Raw genomic sequence first — 21,913 nt, 5'->3', positions numbered from 1 at the left:
CCCAATGCAATAGACTAAAAGAGTGTGAAGCTGAAAGTACAAGATACGACCCTTAAACCTTAGGGTTGTAAGGGGATATTCACACCCGAACACGGTAAGTTCCCGTAAGTGTGTGTCGTAAGCACATACGAAATAATACCATAAGTCTGGGGAAAAAAAACCTCTCCTACCGAGAGTAAAAAGTGCCCCAGTGTCCTACTGATCACCACACTCCGATGTGAGCGTAGGCGTAAGTGAGGCGTGAGTGAAATACCCAACACAATCCCAATGTTGTTACCGCATGCGTCACACTAAACCACAAATGACCTCCTTAGATCGGGCAACACAAGCACACGATCTGAAGTCATCTTTTCCTTCAACTTTTCAAAAGCATAAATTTCCACTGCTATCCATCTAAATGGTACGTCTATATCTGATGATACCCACTTTTCAAATCTATATGGCTGAATATGGCTCACCCCTGCAATCTATCCATAGCATCAATAATCCGAGGAATCAAAAAGTGAATAATTATCATGATCTTGTTCACAATAATCAATGCACATATGCCTTGAATCATCCTTTTTCTGCACCAAAAGCCCTAGAGAACAAAAAGGAGATGAGTTGGACTAAATCAGCCCTTTTTCTAACAGCCTATTCACCTGACTCATAATCTCCTCCAGTTGGGATGCATTGACTCTGTACGATGGCTTATTAGGTCGGCTACTTCCATGGATAAGATCTATGCTATGATCTTCTGGATTTTCATGCCGTAGCTGCACCTAAAGTGACTGAGAGAAGCAATCAGTATACATTTTCAGAAATGGCATGCGATCCTTCTCTAACTTAGACATGTTCCCAACATTCTTACTATCATATTTATCCTTAATAAAACCAAATATGCTGAAAGATGATTTTTCATTACTTTAGAAATGGCAATTGCAGATACAATAGAGACAAATTCACCTTTCAACTTTACATCAAGTATGAGTCCCTTTTCCTTATGTTGAATACTAACCTCTTTTGCACAAGAATCAATCACTGCATGCATACAATGACTTGACACCATGGCATACCAAGCAGTACAGTAAACCCTCAAGTGGAGCAATCAAGAACTCTTCATTGTCAACATATCCCTGTATATGCAACCGAAGCTTTCCAATGAGTGGTGTGACAAGCTCTACATGGCCTTTACATGCCGTTCCAACTTTCCCCATGGGTCCCATCTCATTCTCTCTAATGCCTAGACGGGCTGCCATGTCAACAAAGATGAAGTTAGCGCGTGAATCATTATCAAAGAAAAATCAATGCATGCTAATCCCTAGATTTTCCCCATGCTCTGGACAACTTAGTAGCATCATCATTGGGCTGATCACTAACAACATCGGACACCAATCCGACTGATGTTTTGGCCTTCAAGCCCTTGGAATCTCCTTGATTTTTCAATTTTTCAACTTGTTGCCTATTGGAACACTCCCTCACAATGTGACCCTCTTGTTCACAAATAAAACATTTATTTGCAGCCATCAATTCCCTACATTGTACCAATGTTTTCGAGCCTTTCTTTGCTGTTTTGGTCTCTTTTCACGCTGATTTTCAGATCTGCCCCTTTTGCTTAGCCTTTCATCACTTTTTATTCAACTTCTCCCCACTCTCTAGAAAGCCTGAATCCTTTCCACACGGCAAAGCATTGGCCGTAGCAGTAGTCTCTATGAGCTAAGACAAGCTAGACAAGGTGGATTCAATGCAAAAATCCCCGATTTCTTTGGGCAACCCACAAACATATTTTTACACTTGCTCATGAAGGGGTATGGGGCGATAAGAAGTAATAGGCAGCAATGCATCCCAAAACTTCTTATTATAATGCTCTAAATTTTTAGATTCCTTAGCATCCCGCTTATTCCAAGTTGTCATGATGTCCACCTCAAAGGTACTTGTCAACCAATTCGATGAGAACATTTGCTTGAATTGTACCCACGTTGATGATGCTCTACCTTGCATAAGAAGAGTGGACCACCACTACAATGCATTTCCTTTCAAAAAAGTGGTCGACTTTCGAATCTTCAAGGACTCGATGAAGTTTCCCCCTCAATAGGCTGCATCAAACTAATGAATGAAAGTCAAAGCTCCTAGCCTATCTTGTGCACCACCGAAGGACTCAAACTTCACTACCTTTCCATCCTCATCATGGTCTTTTGTTGCCCCTTTGGGTATCAAGTTATCATATATTGGCTACTGCAAAAAGGGTACATTTGCTGAATTTACATCAAAACCAACACTAAACGGAGCATTTACATGATCAGCACTCATTCCTTGAGTCCCATAAGCATTTGGGGACATAGATGCATTACCAAACATGCTACTTTATGCCCCAAGCATCAAACCAATGCTACCATACATAGGGTTTTGCACATTTACAATCAGCAATCAATTCAAGCTTGGCATCTGAATTTCCTAACAATTACACAAATTTCAAGTGCTGAATTCAGTGTACAATGTCTTCACTGATTAGCATGTGTCCCGAGGTGGCTATCAAACCCTGATTTTTGCATAAATTTAGGATTTACAACAAATATCTCTCTCCTATTTACCAAATTTGGCTGAAATTTGATCCAAAGAGCCAAGAAATGCTGAGATTGACTGAGCACAAGCTAGAGAAGGTGAGAGAATGCCAGAAGAGAGAAATTCAGGAATTCTTCGCAAGAAAGACCTTCAAATTAGCTGCAGCCTGTCAAATATTGCCTAGGAGCTGTCGCCTATACTGCTAGGGATGCTAGAATTTGTTGTCACCAGCCATCAACTGCTGTCACCAGCTCCAAGAAGCCTCAAAATTGTTGTCGCCTACTACTAACGCCATTTGCAATCCGAAGTGGTCCCCAACCTCTATTGACCCTAAGACTGGCATTAATTAATTAATGCTAGTCCCTAGTATCACCACTCACACTTATTGGCCAAACCACTCACCTAGGCTCACATCTGATACCAACTGGCCACCAAAACCCAGTCGACATAACTTATCACAACTTTTACCTTTGACACCCACTACATCCTTGGAGTCATTGATATGTTACCATGAAATAACTATCATGTGCAACATGTGCTAAACAACCTTGCACATTTGATTAACAACTTAATCAAATGTTATCAGCAAGATTAAAGCATCTCAAAATTTCATGTCCCTGTGACAATTGTTGTCCCTATGAGAATTGCATCTTTATAAATAATTTGGAATTATTAATATCTCCCCCAAATGTCGTTTAAAGACCATCCCATACCTCTTTTGCCATTTTTGTAAGATCAAGGTGACGAAAAAGGTTATCAAAGAGTCCAAGCCTATTGATGGCGAGTGCACTTTCGTTCTTCTCGAGCCATTCTTGATGAAATTGTGCATTGCCTTGAATGTGCTCTCGCTCATTAGTGGAGACGACTCTCCATACACCTTATCACATAAGTATGAGCTAGATCTTTGTCTTTCATAGGAAGAAGCCGACGCCCAAGAATTTTTCAATCATGATGCCATATCTCTGCATCCCAATGGTAGATGCCATGAAGAGAGCTCAAGTTGAAAAGGGGCCAAATTTTAATGAAGAAATTTTAAGAAAGCAAGATAAGATTTGAAAAGCCCCAAATGTGTGTGCTCAACTTCTTATAAAATGCAAGTACGAATAGTCGCCAAGATGAGACGTGGAGTATTCGAGATAGATGACAACCAGGTGCTAATGGCAGATGTGAGCAGGGCGATTAGCAGCAGCAAGGTAACACATGAGAGCAAAGCGACTAGCAAATGCAAGGCAAGTACATGTTTTGTTTTTTAATAATTTTTTTAAAATAAATAAACTTATTTGGTTACCTTAAGTCGTGCCTCATTAAAAAAAAGTAACGTGGCTTGAACATAGTCAACTCAGGCAGAGGCCGAGAGGCAAGACAATTCGTTCCCAAACAACTTTCAACATATATGGATCTGGAAGTGTCAATTGGCTAAATGAGCAAACAAGGCGCGACGCCTAAGCACAGCAACACGTCTTAGCAAAAGTGACAAGCACAACCACAATAGAAGTGACAAGTACACCCACAGGCAATAAGCGACTCTCTTCTACTTCTTCTTCTTCTTCTTCTTCTTCTTCTTCTTCTTCTTTTGTTGCCGCAACAATCGTGGGATGCAAACCTCTTTTTTGTGGCACAGGCAACGAAAATGACAAAAGCCAACAAGTAGAACAAGGAGCCAACGCAACAAACCAAGATGACACTCGAATCTACTTGGATACCACTGTTGGGTATGGAGCTCATAAAGATAAATGCTAAGTGATGTAAAAGATGTTCACACCTAAACGCGCACTTTTACACACAATAATGTGTATTCACACATGAGGATATATAAATCTAACAACCCCCTCTTAACTTGGATGTTGAGGCCAGAGGAGCAAAAGGACCCTGATGTCAGTCTTCGTGTGGTGTCGAGAACCAAGATGATATATGAAAATCAAGATGAAACACCCCTACTTCAAGAGCAAGGTAGAAGTGACTGTCATGATAGCATTAAGAGAGACGCTACACAATTCCCCTTGGGAGGGAAAGCCTCCATGCTAGTGGAAAACCAAATCTCCTAGAAAGATAAAACCGTGAAAGAAAAGGTGTGCATCCCATATCTCCAATCCAAGAAGAACCGATGCAAACCTGCATGTTAGCCCTACACTAAAATACACAACCCTACAAGCGAGATCAAAAACTACAAAACAAAGGTAAGTAGTGAGATGCTTCAACACAAAAAAAAAAAGTAAAGCCAAATGAAAGATGTGCAATGAGTATATGTATTTGAGCAAATGCAACACAAGACTAAAGAAGGAAAACCTAAGGATGTGGCCACCATCGTGTTCTTCCATCAGCAAGTCGTTGCCGATGAAACACATGATGATGTGGGGAACTATGCCTAGAATGGAGTGCAGGAGAAAAAAAGTAAAGCCAAATGAAAGATGTGCAATGAGTATATGTATTTTAGTGAATGCAACAGAAGACTAAAGAAGGAAAACATAAGGATATGGCCACCATCGTGTTCTTCCATCAGCAAGTCATTGCCAATGAAACACATGATGATGTGGGGATGTATGCCTAGAATGGAGTGCAAGAGGAGACCCCGGAATGGATGCAAATAGTGAATGGGAAAGGAACCAGTAAACCAATCGTTAATCCTTCAAGGGCATAAAAAGATATGGGCTTTGCCCCTATGCCACATGTCTAGTAGCAACCATGCAAGGAAGAGTAGATGCCGCAACAACAAGAGGTGTAGCCCAAGTGGATTGTCCAGAAGGAATAGAGGCAGTTGCAATAGCCTCCTATGGTTTCCGCCTTACATAATGAAAGAACTACATTCGAACTCATGGAAGATTGGCAATTGGGGCAACGAGATGATGTGCAAGAAGAAATGGAAATAGTTTTTACGGAGCTTGTTTAAAAAGAATATAATATGATCGTCGTCTAACTTCGCTAAGCTAGTAGTGGCAAACTTGGCGAGTAACTGCCTATATTCGACCAACTTGACTTTCTGATTATCCTCTCCTTAATGGAACACTCCTAAAGCTTAAAGTTGAGATTGATACGTCAACTGCGATCTTGCACCGCATAAGGGTCAATGAGATGACACCAATACTCAAAGGCAAGGGAAAAATATTGTAACTAAGAGTGGAACCCAAGAAGCAACCCCTGCAATAACTCAACATTGGTTGTGGCATTGTGGGCTCTCAAATGGCAAATGTGATCAAGGTAAGCCAATCAAGGGTTCAGCATAGGCTTAAGACCATCGACTAGGTCCTAAATCCCATGTTCCAACTCCAAGCTTAGAAGAAATAAAAAAAGTAATTCCAAATAGACATGTAGATGTATATCCGCATCTAGCGCCTCCTCAATTGAAATTGACATACATAAAATCATACAAATCCTACACATCAAAAGGAGAAACATGTGAGGGTTTTGATTCATTTATGACTAGAGGAGCTAAATGAACCTAACACTAGGCCTAGTTGAGATGAAGAAGATTGTTTGCAAGTCGTCCCAAATGCCATATGTTCTCCTTGATTAAAGAGGTAGCAAGTCTCACCAACTGGTCCGAATGTAGAGAAAAAGTTGGTAGGAGGGAGATAACTTGGACTATACTTGTTGCACATGAATTCTTTAAACTCCTCATTTGTCATGAAGTCAAGAAAAGGAGAAAAAAGTGAAGGTGAAACTGAAGCATCGTCTTCATCATGGAGTCCGTAATGCCTTCTTAGGGGCTCTAGTAATGAAACTACCTGAAAAGCATTGTTGGATGCCAAGGAGTCTAAGACATTGTGAATTGGTTACGTATTGTCCATGTATCTTGCACAAAACCAAGCCTCCTTAATACCACATGATATTCTTTAGAAGAGCACCAGCTCTGATACCATGTGAACATATGCTAGGGCTTGCAAAAAATGTACGAACATGACTAAAATACAATAACCCAATAAAGGCAAACCCTTAACGCAAAACTCAAAGCACAAAAACACAAGCACAAACACAAACAAAGAGAGAAGAGAACTCTAAAGTGAATGAATCAATGCAATAAAAGAATGTAAAGAGTGTACAAAATGCTCAAGGGCAGTGTGGTGAGTGATGACATACACCTAAGATGGATCCCGAGGTTTGTAATAGCAACCAATCAGAGCTATAAGAGAGTGGAAAAATGCTGAAAACTGGTTATCAACGGCAGCAGGCAGCCAAGTGACAACAAAAGAAGAGTGACATGATGGAGGCGGCCTGTCAATCTGCAAAATGCAAGTCTGATGCAGATGCCAAGAGGAGAACAGCCTGTCACAAGGTAACAGATGCTGCAAATGCTGGCTGATCAGCAGGTGTCGGAGGTGTGGGAACTGCTAATGATGGCTCAAAGCTCTAAACACAGCAGTGTAGGCTGTCCAGGCAACAAGGCAACAACAAGGAAGAAGGCGTTAGGTGTTGGAGATGATGCTGTTGTAGTCAGCAAAGGAGGGACAGCAGATGAAGAGTGGCTGATGGCTGAAATCTACAAGTAGAAGGGAGAAACTTGCACGCAAGGATGGGGCCGAAAGGTGAGCAGCTTGTCTATTTATAAGTATAGAAGGATCCTCCCAAATTAGAGTTTTGCATGTGGGATAAAGAAACTCTCTAGATCCACTCCCTGTTTAATGAGACTTTTGGTATTTTACATGTTTTGGGGCTGTTTTAAAGAGCTAATCAGTATGGAATGAATCTTTAGCTGAACATCTCCTCTTAGGCCATAAATTGAAACCAAAAAGGGACTGTAAGAAAAGCTCAAGCCCATTGTTACACCAAGGCATCCCACCCCAAAGCAGTTGAGCATCGAACAAAGAGCGCATGTCAACTACCCAATGGCCTACCAAGACTATAGAGGTAGTGGTTTATCTTATCAAGGGAGCCCAAGCAATCACCCCAGAGAGGCCAAAGGCTGCTTGTCAACTGCCTTGTGCCCTATCAAGACCTACAAAGGTGGATGGAACCACATTGAATCTTATTTTTCCCCTTTTTTTAAAGAAGATATGGTTTCCAACCTATCAAGTAATTGTGCCCAGTGGGAAAAGTAAAAAGAGATGGGTAGATCCAACACATCACAAAGCGAACAAACTGACCCAACCACTCCTGAGTGTTGATGTCGAGGGAAAGGGGTTAAGAAGGATGGTGATGTGGTGGTAAAGAACCATTGGTGGAGACAACTCAAGATCTGCGCAAGTGTGCTTTGCACAATGAGATGCATAGAAAAAGGCTGCATGATGAAAATACACACACAGCAAGTGTAATGTGGACGATTACCAATGCCTTTCATGGAAAAATTATTCACTTGCCCAAGCGCCCAAGTACAAAGATGATTATAATCATACAGTATAAAAGACAAGTACAATAGGAAAGGGAAGCCGATGTCAAAGACAAGTGTCAAATCTTGTAGAGTACCAAGAAAAGGTAGAACTTAGAGGTCAAGGCCAAAGGAGGCCGATGTCAAAGACAAGTACAATAGGAAAGAGAGGCCGATGTCAAAGACAAGTGTCAAATCTTGTAGAGTACCAAGAAAAGGTAGAAATTCCCTCTCAACCTTGGAGATCGAGACCAAAGGAGCGAGAGTAGCTTGATGTCGGTCTTTGTGTAGTGCCGAGAACCAAGATGATAGATGAAGACCAGGATCAAACACCCCAACTCGAAGAGCAAGGTAGAAGTGATTGTCATATTATAGCATCAAGAGAGATGTTGCACAATTCCCCTCGAGAGGAAAGCCTCCATGATGGTGGGAAACCAAATCTCCTAGAATGATAAAACCATGAAAGAAAAGGCACGTATACCATGTCTCCAACCCAAGAAGGACCAATTCAAACCTGCATGTTAGCCCTACACTAGAATATACAACCTTGCAAGAGAGAACAAAATCTGCAAAACAAAGGCTAGTAGTAAGATACTTCAAACCAAAAAAAAAAAAAGTAAAGCCAATTTAAAGATGTACAATGAATGTGTGTGTTTGAGTGAATGCAACGGAGGACTAAAGAAGGAAAACCTAAGAATGTGGCCACCATTGCATTCTTCCATTAGCAAGTCGCTACCAATGAAATGCATGACGATGTGCAAAAATGTGCCTATGGTAAAGTGTAGGAGACCTCAAAATGGATGCAAATAGTACAATGGGAGAAGAACCTGTAGACTAATCACTTAATCCTTCAGAGGCAACAAAAGATACGGAGTCAATCCATATGCCACATGTCCAATGGCAACTATGCCAAACAGACCAAATGCAGCAGCAGCAAGAGGTGTAGCCCAAGTGGACTGTCCATTAGGAATGGAGGCAGCCGTAGTGATCTGCTATGGTTTCTTAGGTGCCAGACCATGGGCCTTGGTACAATACTCATCATCCACATGGCCCAATCTCTAGCAATGTGTGTAAAACCTACTCTTTTCGAGGAGTTGCTACTAGATGGCTTTAGGTTCTTTGGCTCTCTCCAAGGAAGGGGTGTCACCCTTGTTTTGAGTTGCCTTCACATCTTGAGAGCTCTTACCACCTCCGATTTTCCCTCTCAAAGAAGAGGCAACTAGACACCTAGCCCTCTTTCAATAAGAATGTGGGAGGACTACTTGTGGACCTGATCATGCAACCTTGCAAAACGTAACAATTGACATTTGAACTCATGGAAGGTTGGCAATTGGGGCAATAAGATAATGTGCACGATGAAATGGAAATACTCTTCAAGCAGCTTGTTTAAAAAGAATATAACATGATCATCATCTAACTTCAATGAGCCAATAGTAGCAAATCAACAAGTAACTAGCTATATTCAGCCAGCTTTACTTTTAAATCATCCCCTCCTTAATGGAAAACTCCTAAAGCTCAAAGTCAAGATTGATACGTCACGTGCGATCTCGCGCCACATAGCGGTGAATGAGATGACTCCAATGATCAAAGAAGAGGGGAAAATTTTGTAATTGAGAGTGAAACTCAAGAAGCAACCCCTGCATTAACTCAAAATATTGAATGTGGTATTAATGGAAAACTCTTGAAGCTCAAAGTCCACATTGATACCTCAAGTGCGATCTCGCAATGCATAGCCGTCAATAGGATCTCCAATGCTCAAAGGCGAGGGGAAAATGTTGTAATTGAGAGTTGAACTCAAGAAGCAACCCGTGTAATTAACTCAACATTGGCTGTGGCATTGCGTGCCTCCAATGAGGGATCTGATCAAGATAAGCCAATTGAGGATTCGGCATAGGCTTGAGACCACTGACTAGGTCCTAAAGACCCTAAGATTCAAGCACTTGTTACATGAAGCTCGACCAATTGGTGAAACTCGACCCATTAAAACGAGCCTTATCCATGAAGGTATTCTTGACCGTAGCAACAAGAGTGGTAGTGTTGTAGGATGGGAAAGATGGATAGGATGGGGGAGTGAAGTACACTTGGAAATTAATCCCAGAGTGCCCACCATGCATGCGTGAAGTGTGCATAGTGGATCTAAAAGTGGAAATGGACTAACTAGGCACAGGTATGGTGACCGCATGAGAAGCCCATGAAGAAGGGATAGGGACATGGGTAGAGGATGAAAATCCCTACATGAGAGTGACCCATGGAGTGTGTGACATTGCACCGTAAGAAGAGGATGAAAATCCCAACGTCTAAGAGGCCAATAGATGAGAGGTTAAGTGTCTAGGTGAAGTAAGGTGGATACCCATCACCACTGTTCCAAGGTAAGCAAATGTGCTCACTTGGAGGTGTGAAGGCAAATGTTAAAGAGTGGCATTCACCCAAGGATAGGTGACATGAGGTGTAGAGAAAGAAAAGAAGCTAGGAGCAGAGATGAAAGACCCGACTCCCAATGTGTTGGGTGCAAAAGCAGAGTGCAACCCTAGATTACTGAATGCAAAAGAAAGAGATTTGAGAGATAGGGATGGAACTAGAGGTAATTGTGAGAGAGAAGTGCCAACTCCATACTCACAAAAAACAAAAGATATAGTTTCAGGTATACATGTAGACGCATATCTACATCTACAACCTTCTCAATTAAGGTTGACATACTTAAATTATCCAGATCCTACATACCAAAAGGAGAAACAAAGGGAGGGTTTTGATTCGCATGACTCGAAGGAGTTATATGAACCCGACATCGAGCTTGGCTAAGATGAGAAAGATGGTACGCTAGTCATCCCAAATGCAGTATGTCCTCCTTGATCGGGGGAGAGGTGGCCAACCTCACCAACTGGTCCAAATGTAGAAGAAAAACTGGTAGGAGAAATGTAAGTTTGACCGTACTTGTTAGTCATGAATTCTTCATACTCCTCATCGGGCATGAAGGCAAGAAAAGGAGAAGAAAGTGAAGGTTAAAGTAAAGCATCATCTTCCTCATGGAGTCCAAAATGTCTCCACAAGGCCTCCAGTGATGCAGCAGCCTAAAAAGACATTGTAAATTGGTTATGTGTTGTCAGTGTATCTCGCACAAAACCAAGCCTCCACAATACCACAGAATACTCTTTAGAAGAGCACTATCTATGTAAAGGTGTACTAGGGTTTGCACTAAGAAAACACGAAATGTACAAACAAGACTAAAACACAATAATAAAATAAACACAAAATGCAAACTAAAAACTCAAAACCTAAAACCCAAAAACACAAACAGAGAGAGAAGAGAACTCTGAAGTAAAAGAATCAATGCACTAAATGAATGTAAGAGTGTACATAATGCCCAAGGCCGGTGTAGTGAGTTGGGAGCCTAATTTTCTTGGATAGAAACTATGATTATTATATCGGATGTCGAGAGTTGCTTTGTATGCATTGTTCTCGACAAGAAGACTTTGCCAAGGAGCTTTCTTATATATTTAAGGGTGAGTTGTAACATGGACATGACCTTATACCTTGTGTTCCATTGATCATGACCGCAAAGTTTGTGATGTTGCATCCTATGTTGAGCTACAAGACGCTATAATTGTATCTATGTGGCTTCTATATGAGCACTAACCCTTACTTCATTGTTCTCTTAGCTTGAGCATGGTGTTTCCAATGAGTTTGCAATCCTTGTTTGGGGCTTGGTTGATCTATATCTCTTTCCTTTTTAGCCTTGCTTTGGCCTTCCAAATCCCACATTCGAGTCTTCAAGCGTCATACATACACACAAAGGCTAAATGACAAGATGGGTAAGCTCGGGTCCAAAGCGAAGCTTCTAAAAGTTGGCATGAGGCCTTCAAGCATCTCGATTGGCACCTTTGCCCCTACAACATGGTTGATATCCTTCTGCATTCTTCTAGCACTAGACTCTCACCACAAAGGGCTTATATATCAATTGGATGTCAAGGATACCTTTCTAAACGGTTATTTGGATTAGGAAGTCTATGTGGCTCAGCCACTTAATACTTCCGTTCCATGCCATGAGGAAAAGGTCCTCAAATTGCAAAAAGCTCTTTATGGGCTTAAGAAAGCATTGTAGTCTTGGTTGCACCAAATGAATAGATTTTTATAGATCTCACAACTTTCATTTATCCTCATATGACCCTAATCTCTAGACACTATGTCAAATCCACTCAAAGAGGTCAACTATGAGCTTTTGTATGTAGATGATCTTTTGATCACAGGTTGTGATCCATTTAAAGGCATAGCTGTGCCTCACCTTTGAAATGACTAACCTTGGTCTTCTCTCCTTTTTCTCACACACAAAGATCATCCAATAATCGAAGGGTATTTTTGTCTCACAAGAAAAGCATGCTCTTCAATTAGTGGTGGATCAGTGTTGCCCCCTTGATATATAGCCAATGGCCACACCATTAGATCCCACTATGAAGCTAACAAAGGACTCTGATGCACCACCCTTCGACAAGCATAGCTATTGTTTGATAGAGGGTAATTACTACAGCTCATACACACCGACCCTAACCTCCCTTATTCAATCTCTGTTTTTAGCCAATATTTTCACGCACCAAAGTGTTATCATTGGATCTCATGTCTCTATGTGGTAAGGTGTGTCAAAGCGTACTTATTTCTATAGCTTGTCTTTTGATGAAGGACTAACATTGCAAGGCTTCACCAACTCTAATTGAGCCAAAGGCTTGGATACCCAATGCTCCCATGGTAGCTTATTTTCTCATTGAGCTCATCTCCAATTGTCTAGTCAAGGCAAAAATAGAATATTGTAACTGCATCTTCAGCCAAGGCTGAATACTAAGCCTTATATGACGGTACCATTGAGGCTATATCTTAAGGAGCTTATTGGCGAAGTTAAACTTTCCATGTGAGATCTCAAAAGTTATCTACTTTGATAGCCACAATGCCATTGCACTAGCTCGCAACCCCATCATCACCCAAAAGACAAAGCATGTTGAGGACCGTTATCATTTTACTCAAGACCAAGTGGAAGAATTTGTAGCATTGTCAAACCACCACACTGAGACCCTGATCAAACCAGTCAACTGCTTGATCCTTCAATATGTTCATCAACAAATCACCATCAGTCCTCCCTCTCCTTCAACATCACCATAATGGGGAGAAGGGGTCCCCACAGCTCTCTTCCAACATCTAGTGGTGAGAGGGAGTGGCTTCTTGTCTTGGTGCTTGTATGATTTCATTCCCTCACTTCATTTCACATGTATTAACATAATTCTCTAATTTTCCTTAATGATCATACTTGTAAAAAAGAGCTTGGACACACCTGCATTTTCCACTACCATCGTCACCAGCATCATGACCACAGCCTAGTGGACTGCTAACTATTGTTGCTGCAATCTGAGATCCATCTCAAGACAGCACACAATCAGAGCAGTTCCCAATGTTTACAACACCATTCTCAGCTCACCTCAACCCTGGTCCTCAAAATAGAGAAGTTTCAAGCCCCTTTACAAGCATACTCTAACATATTAGCATTTATTATTCAAACATCCTTTGAGTTCTCTTCATCTTGAATCCCACGTTACACTCTATGTTTGTCATACACTTTGTTTCTCCTATCTATGCTCAAACATTTCTTTACATGGCAAGGTATCACACAATAGGCAAAGGACAAGAATGGCTGCCATATCTACTCCACCTTGGTGTAGACTCTACCATCTCTCCTCCATGCTTCTACGATGTCGTGCCAGAATCTGATTAATTTGTGCACTAGGGTCATGTCGGCATGCATCCACGTAGTTTGGGTCTCCTAGCTGCTGTAACATCTGAGGCTCTCTGTATTGCCCTTGCTATGAAGTGGATGCTATTGGAGGAGGAGGACTGGTGCACTTGTAGGCCTGAAGAAGCTTGTGGTCTATAGCTGATCTTTGACTCTACCTCTATAGAAGCCCCTATCAATGTCTCTATAGCTCAATGAGGAAAAGACCAAGGCATCTCTAATTAAAAATATCAACCACTCAACTAAGTGCTAAATATCTAGGACTAGTAATGCTAATGAAAGCATGACTTTATGATGGCCACATTCTTAAAATAATTGGCTCTTGTCATATTCTTCAAACCCAATTTGGTATGTTGAGTTTAAGCAAAGGTTCTTCTAAAATTAAACAAAGATTGAAAAAAACCTAGCGATCATGTAATTAAACCATTGCACTCACTACCTTAGCAAGCATTAGTATCTTTGTAATGTGATTATTAATAATCATGAATTGTACTGTAGTTTCAAAAACATAGAACAACTTTGATGCCTACCGTAATTGTAGGAGCACGATAAAGCCCTGGAAAAGCAGGTTTCTCTGTCAAGGGAACAATAAGAACCTGTATTAGACATCAAAAAGACCTTGTCAAGAAATGTCAAGACATTGATTTACTAAATTTCAAGTACAAAACAAAAATTCTTCAACAAGTAAGACACAATTGCTTCTAAGCCTATTTATAAAAATGTGTACGTGCAAAATATAAGACATACCAAAACTCAATCACCACATGGCCTAGATGGACTTTGCCTCTTGTACAACAAAAAAGACCTTGTCAGGAGAAATCAAGGCCCTAATTTGCCTAAATCTCCAATAAACAAAATCACACATCAACAAGTTAACCACAATTGCTTCTAAGCCACAATGGCAACATCTGAAAACCCAAATGCAAATGCAAAAAACGGGAAACACCTAGGCCAAATCAATATCTTATAGTCCTAAGTAAATTTGCAAGTCATTTAATTGTGCACTATCTTTGTTGATAAACCCTAAACCTACTATGATAGGGTATAACCCTAAATTGTGACAATAGAGGGAAATGAGATGAAAATTGTACATGATTGTATGATGTAACACTAAAGTTTCAAGAAACATAATTGGATTAAGAATGAGAATTTTTGGTACAAACACAATTTTTCATAAATTTTGCATAACTTGAAAGAGCACTCCAAGATGATTCATTTGACTATGAACTTAAACATGTTTCAAAAATGAAGATGTGGCATGTTGACATGGCAGTGTAAAATAGCAGCAAGAACAACAATCCTACAATCTAATACCATGTCAGAAGTGGATGCAACGACAGAACCATGGAAAACTGTTGTACTAGATTGCTGAACACAAGAGACAAAGAAAAGAGAAACACTACAAAAAAAAGAACACTGCGCAAAGAACTCGGAAGCAAAGAGATGCTCGAGAAATGGAATCCATCTATCAAGATATGAGATAGTAAAAACCAATGTGAATCACCAGCAGTGAAGGCACTCTCGCCTACTCCTCTCCCTCCACAAGAACCTATCACATGATGAATGACAAATGATGCATGTGTATCGATTGTGGACGAGGAGCCTGAAATAAATACGCTGAAATAATACCATAAATGATGTCAAGTCAGCCAGCAATAAATGCCATAAATACCATCAAAATGACAAATTAAAAATGCCTAAAATATCTAGAATGCGCCCATCCCTCTCTAGCATGCACAGACTCAACCTTGAACTGACATATCTGCTAACACTATGAGGATGAGGCTGAGCTGCTGATGACATTGAGGACTTGGATGCTAGTGATGTTTGACTCTTGGATCTTATGTAGGATCCACAATTTAAGAGATTTTTTAATTCTCCAAAGAAGAACAGCAAGGCAAGGCGAAGATATCATTTTCAAAGGCATTGAGACAACAAGAAGCTCCCAAAGGAAAACCGCCACAACCTAAAGACCATTCAAGACTGGTGATGAGCAAAAGCAATTGATACTAGTAGGATAGGATATGCAATTGCAAGGTCATCTTGATAGTGCCAATCCAATGGGTTTTGGATAGCCAAGCATGCATGCAAGAATGGGGCAAATAGGATACTTTGATAGAGGCACTATTTTTCATACTATGGTGGGTCAAGGGCCACATATGGGAATGTATGGCAAAACTCCTTTGGTATGCAGCAACCAATGCATGGAATACAAGGCCCAATGTATCCCAGTATGGCTAGTAGTATTGGAAACCCCATGTATGGCAACATTGGCCTGATGACACCCTCTAGTGCTTATGGGGCTCAAGAAATGGGTGCTAGTTACACAAATGCTTCCCATGGTATTGGTCATGATGCAAATACAGCTTGTGCAGCCTTTTGGCAACGGTTAGCAAAGAACTATGATGAGGGTGGAAAGGGAGTGAAGTTTGACGCCTTCACTAGTGGACAAGATAGGCTAAAAGCTTTGACTTTCATTCAGCAATTTGATGCAACCTATTCGGGAGCCAACTTCACTAAATCCTCAAAGATTCAGATGGCAACCACTTTGTTAAAGGGAAATGCATTACAATGATGGTCCACACTCTTAATGCAAGATAGAGCATAGTCAACATGGATACAATCTAGGCAAATGTTTGCTTCAAATTGGTTGACAAGTACATTTGAGGTGGACATTATGACAGCTTGAAATAAGCTTGATGCAACACATTGCAAGAATCCGAAGCAATACAATAAGGAGTTTTGGTATGCCTTGTTGCCAGTGACTCCTTATCGTCTAGTTCCTCTTTATGTACAAGTGGAAAAGTATGTATGTATGTGGGCCGGCTAAAGGGATGAAGGATCTTTGCATTAAATCCACAATATCTAGCATGTCTCAACTCATAGAAACAACCAATACAGCTAACACATTGCTGTGTGGAAAAGATTCGGATTTCCAAGTCATTGATGGAAAAGTGAATAAAAAGTCATCAAAAGACTTCAAAAAAGAACAGATCTGAAAACCAAGCTAAAAAGAGACCTACATAGCAAGGAAAGGGTTGGAAAACAGCACAAAATGGAGAATTATACGTTGTAAATAAATACTTTGTTTGCGAACAAGAGGGTCACATGGCTAAGGACTATCCAAATAGGCAGCAAGCTAGAAAATGAAAAAATCAAGGAGATTGTCACAAGGACGTCAAATTTTATTGCTTTGCTTAGCATTTGATTAAAAGGTAATCAAATACGCAAATGTAACTTGCATATGTGAGGTGCATGTCAATTATTTCATAGCGTGGGACCCAAGACTCTGATATATCAATTGGTGTCAAAGGCAAAACAAGAGGAGAGAATGGGAGACTCTCTCTCCAATGTAAGAAGCCTCTTTAAATGCATAGCAGTCGTGGAAAGACCTACTCCCAAGGTTGTGATCAAGGCTTTCATTAAGGGAATCTACGATGAAAGGATTTATGAAATCATAACAAGAAACTCGGGCCCAAATCACTCTAGTATCAACAATGTGCTCAACAAAGAATGCTAAGGTCTGCATCTGAGTATCCAAACAATGTAGGCTTGATTCCTTTTTCATAAAACAAGCCATAGTCAATTGTCTTCTTCACATACCTAAGAACTCTTCTCACTACATCCAAATGTGATTTGCATAGTTTCTGCATAAACTGACTTATCAATCCAACAACATAACTCAAGTCTGGTCTTGTAATGGTCAAGTAGATAAGACTGCCAATAATCTTTCTGAACATACTGACATCCTAACATAAGATCCATCATCCATCAACTTAACATTTTGATCCAATGGTGTATCAACTGGTTTGCATCCTGTCAAGCCATATTTTTCCAACATCTCCAATGTATATTGTCTTCGTATCAGCCATATACCATGAGGTGTGTCAATAACCTCAATACCCAAGAAGTATCTCAACAAACCAAGGTCCTTTATATCAAACTCTTTATGTAATCCATGCTTGACTTCAATCATCTCCTTCTCAAGTGTACCTGTAGTAATGAGATCATCAACATAGATGACAACAACAACCATACCATCTTCCATATGCCTCACATAAAGTGAATAATCACAAATCTCTCTCTGTACCATAGAGAAAATGACTCTCCAATGCTACAACTCCACTATCCTACATTAAAATAGCCCTTATGTTGTTTTCGCATGCATCACACTAAACAACAAATGACTTCCTTATGAATTCATCTTTTCTTTAACTTCTCAAATGCTGGAAATTCCATTGTTATTCACTTAAAAGGTACACCATTCTTCTGCAAAGCATTCAATGGAGATGCAATTTCAACAAAGTTATGAACATGCTTCCTATAATAGAAACATAGATCCAAGAAACTACAGATCTTGTGCACATTCTTCAAAGGTGGCCATGAGTGTATTGCCATCACTCTTCTTATCATTTATAACCAGTTTGTGCTTACGTAACTCATCAAACACGATGTCCAAATGTTACCTATGCTCTACCTCATTATTTGAATAGACAATCAAGCCATCAAAGAAAGTGTCCACAAACCCCTTATGTGGCTTGAAGATTATGATCCATTATCTATTTAGATGTGGTAGGAGTATTTGCAAGTCCAAAAGGCATGACAAGAAACTCATACAAACCTAAGATGTCTCGAAAGTTTTCTTATGAGCATCCTTTGGTCTAATGCAGATTTAATGATGCTCACTTTTTAAATCAATGTAGCTGAATATGGTTGCCCCGTGCAATCTATCCATAACATCATGGATCCAAGGAATTGAAAAGCGATTCTTTATCGTGATCTTGTTCAGAGCACGATAATCAATGCACATATACCATGAACCATCCTTTTTTTGCACCAAAAGCATTGGAGAACAAAAAAGAGATGAGTTGGGCTAAATCACTCCTTTTTCTAACAGCTCATTCACCTGACTCATAATCTCCTCCTATTGGGCTGCACTGACTCTGTAGGGTGGCTTATTAGGTGGCCTACTTCCAAGGATAAGATCTATGCCATGATCTTCCGGCCTTTCAAGCAATAGTTGCCTTGGAAGTAACTAAGAAAAGCAATCAGCATACATTTTTACAAATGACATGTGATACTTTTCTAACCTAAACATGTTTCCAACATTTTCATTATTAATCTTATCCTTAGTGAAATCCAAGTACATTAAAATGTGATTTTTTATTACTTTAGAAATACTAGTAACCTATACAATAGAGATAGATTTTCCTTTCAATTTTACATCCAAAATATAGGCATTACCCTTACACTGAATACTGATCACTTTAGAATGTGAATCAATCATTGGCACCAAGACATATCAAGCAAGACATCACAACCCTCAAGCAGTGCAATGAAAAACTCTTTGCTATCCACATATCCCTGAATGTGCAAGTGAAGCTTTCCAACAAGTGGCATGACATGCTCTGCATGGCCCTTGCATGTCATACCGACTTCTCCCATGGGTCCCATCTCATCCTCTCTAATGCCTAGATAGGCTGCCATGTCCGTGGAGATAAAATTGACTGGTGCCCATTATCAAAGAAGATTAATGCATGCTAATCTCTGATTTTGCTCCATACTCTACATAGCTCAATAGCATCATCATTGGACTAATCAGTAACAACATCAGTTTCGTGATTTCTTAACATTAGACTTTAGTTTTTCCTAAGTATCTATGTAGTGTTTCAGAGTGTAAGCTCCTCTTTTGCTACTTGGCATAGAGAGTGTAAGCATTATCAATTGATTATGTCAATCCCAACAAATATAACCAAAATGTTAGATCTATCACAAGGACGTGAAATTTTCTTGCTTTGCTTAACATTTAATTAAAAGTCAATCAAAAGAGCAAATGTAACTTACACATATGAGATGCACGTCAATTGTTTCACAATGTGGGACTAGGACTCCAAGATATCACTTGGTATCAAAGGCAAAAGTTATAATAATTTATGTCTCACAAGTACTAGATGGTCCCGATTATCAAAACTTGGCCTAAAACATTTAATTAGCCATTAGTGTCAATGATGACACTAGGAAAGTAGCATTAATTAATTGATTAATTAATGCAAGTTTCGAGCTAATGAGTACTCAGGATCATTTGGGTGATAAATTGGCCTAGCCAATTTAATTGTTAACTGATTAGACTGTTTTTTTCCACTGATAGCTTAAATCTAAGGCTTATTTGACAATGCATCAACCACTAGACTCTTTTTCCCATCTATGTGCACAATATGAAAGTAAAGCATAGATAAGAAGTTGGTCCATCTCAAGTGCTCCTTAGACAACTTAGTCTGAGTCAAAAACTAGTGCAATGTTTGATTGTCTGTCTATAATGTATTCTAGAAATAATTTAACAATTTCATCAGCCATGGAGAGTACTTCTTCGTCTCTGAGTCATGTACGAAGGTAGAGCTTGCTCCCTCTGATCAATTCTCTCTCTATTCTCAAAGGAAATGCTTTGCATGATGGGCTGATTCCATCGAATGTACAGTTCTATGTTTTCTTTGCACTTCTGCTTAGGCAAGAGCCTCACTGTCCAGGTTCAGAAGCAACTGTTGGCTTCTCCAATACAGGAACTATAGAAAGTAATGACCATGCCACACAGGAACAAGGTTTTTCAGCTCTAATTTAGTGCTGTTCTAGACATGCTGGACAGTTAAAACGGTGAATTCAAAGATCTGCAGACTGCAATTTTGTACAAGAATCATTGAGTTTTGGTCACAGAAAATGCTTTCCTAAAAGGGATGTTATTCTGAACATGTTGGATAATAAGAACAATGAATTCAAAGATCTGCAGCCTGCAATTCTGCACATTGCACATGAATCATTGAGTTTTGGTTACGGAAAATGCTTTCCTAAAAGGGATGTTGTTATGGACATGTTGGACAATAAGAACAGTGAATTCAAAGATCTGCACACTGCAATTTTGCACATGAATCATTGAGTTTTGGTCACAAAAAATGCTTTCCTAAAAGGGATGTTGTTCTGGACATGTTGGACAGTAAGAACAATGAATTCAGAGATCTGCAGACTACAATTCTACACATGAGTTTTGGTTACAAAAAATGCTTTCCTAAAAGGGATGTTGTTCTAGACATGTTGGACATAAAGAATAGTGAATTCAGAGATCTGCAAACTTTGGTCACAGAAAATGCTTTCCTAAAAGGGATATTGTTCTAGACATGCTAGACAGTAAGAACAATGAATTCAGAGATCTGCAGACTGCAATTCTGCACATGAATCATTGAGTTTTGGTCACAGAAAATGCTTTCCTAAAAGGGATGTTGTTTTGGACATGCTGGACCTTTCCTAAAAGGGGATGTTGATCTGGTCATGCTGTATTGTTCTTATGCAGTTGGGATTTACTCAGAAAAGATGAAAACCATCTGTTCGTAGGTTATGTATTTTGGAACATTTCATTTTTGTAATTTTCTATCTTTTAATTGATAAAGAAATACCGAGAAGGGCACCGGTCTTCAAGGCCAATCTGGCGATGAGCGAGGGAGTGAGGTTTCTGTTTGTGTGTGTTAAAAGACCAGGTGTTAATTGAAGGAACTACCGCTTTATGTGAGCCATAGACCGGTTTCATGGTTCCATCCCCAGGATTTGAATTCTTTTCTGTAAGAATTTAAGCTCGGACAGTTTTGGGTAAAAAGACTATACACACAAGTTTTACAGAGATTACAAGACGAGAAATGGCAGACTACAGAGCCTTGAACAAGAACACAATCAAGAACAGGTTTCCGATTCCGACGATAGATGACATTCTTGATCGATTACAGAGAGCAAGAATGTTTAGCAGGATATATTTTTAAGAGTGGGTACCATCAAATCAAAATCAGGCCAGAGGATATCCATAAGATTGCTTTTAGAATGACATTTGGTCTCTGAATTTTTAGTCATGCCGTTTGAATTGACCAATGCTCCTACTACATTTAACACAATGATGGATAGAATTTTCCGCCCTTATCGAAGTTTCGTTGGCACATTATTTAATAATATGATTATCTTTTCAAAGAATGAAGAGGAGCATATAGTCTTTAATGAGCTTAAGCATAACAGATTGCTCATGAATGGCAAGAAGAGTGAATTCTTTTTGGAAGAGATTCACTTCCTTGGGCACATAGTTTCTAAAGATGGTGTGAAGATGAATCCTACAAAGATAGAAGCAATTGTCTCTTGGCCAGACTTGAAAATTGTTCATGATGTCCGCTGTTTCCTTGGCTTATGCTCTTACTATAGAAGATTTGTAAGACACTTTGCAAAGATTGCTTCTCCTTTACATGCGCTTGAAAAGAAGGATGTCAAATGGCAATGGG

At 39.8% G+C, this 21,913-nt stretch overlaps 1 protein-coding gene across 1 annotated transcript in view; it reads right to left on the bottom strand.

Moving 5' to 3' along the window:
* Positions 1-21,913, bottom strand: part of LOC148034093 (lon protease homolog, mitochondrial-like) — a 199,096-nt gene that overhangs the window by 159,070 nt on the left and 18,113 nt on the right. The window contains exon 2 of the mRNA XM_087682085.1: positions 14,141-14,206. Within this exon, the coding sequence (XP_087538211.1) occupies positions 14,141-14,206 (66 nt within the window). The remainder of the gene's footprint in view (positions 1-14,140; positions 14,207-21,913) is intronic.

The sequence above is a fragment of the Lygodium microphyllum genome, chromosome 7, assembly GCF_053477565.2.
Source record: "Lygodium microphyllum isolate KBCC chromosome 7, Lygodium_microphyllum_v1.1.10, whole genome shotgun sequence".
In the NCBI taxonomy this organism is placed as follows: Eukaryota; Viridiplantae; Streptophyta; class Polypodiopsida; order Schizaeales; family Lygodiaceae; genus Lygodium; species Lygodium microphyllum.
The sequence above is the reverse complement of the archived record's forward strand: the minus strand, read 5'-3'. Positions and strand labels throughout refer to the sequence as shown.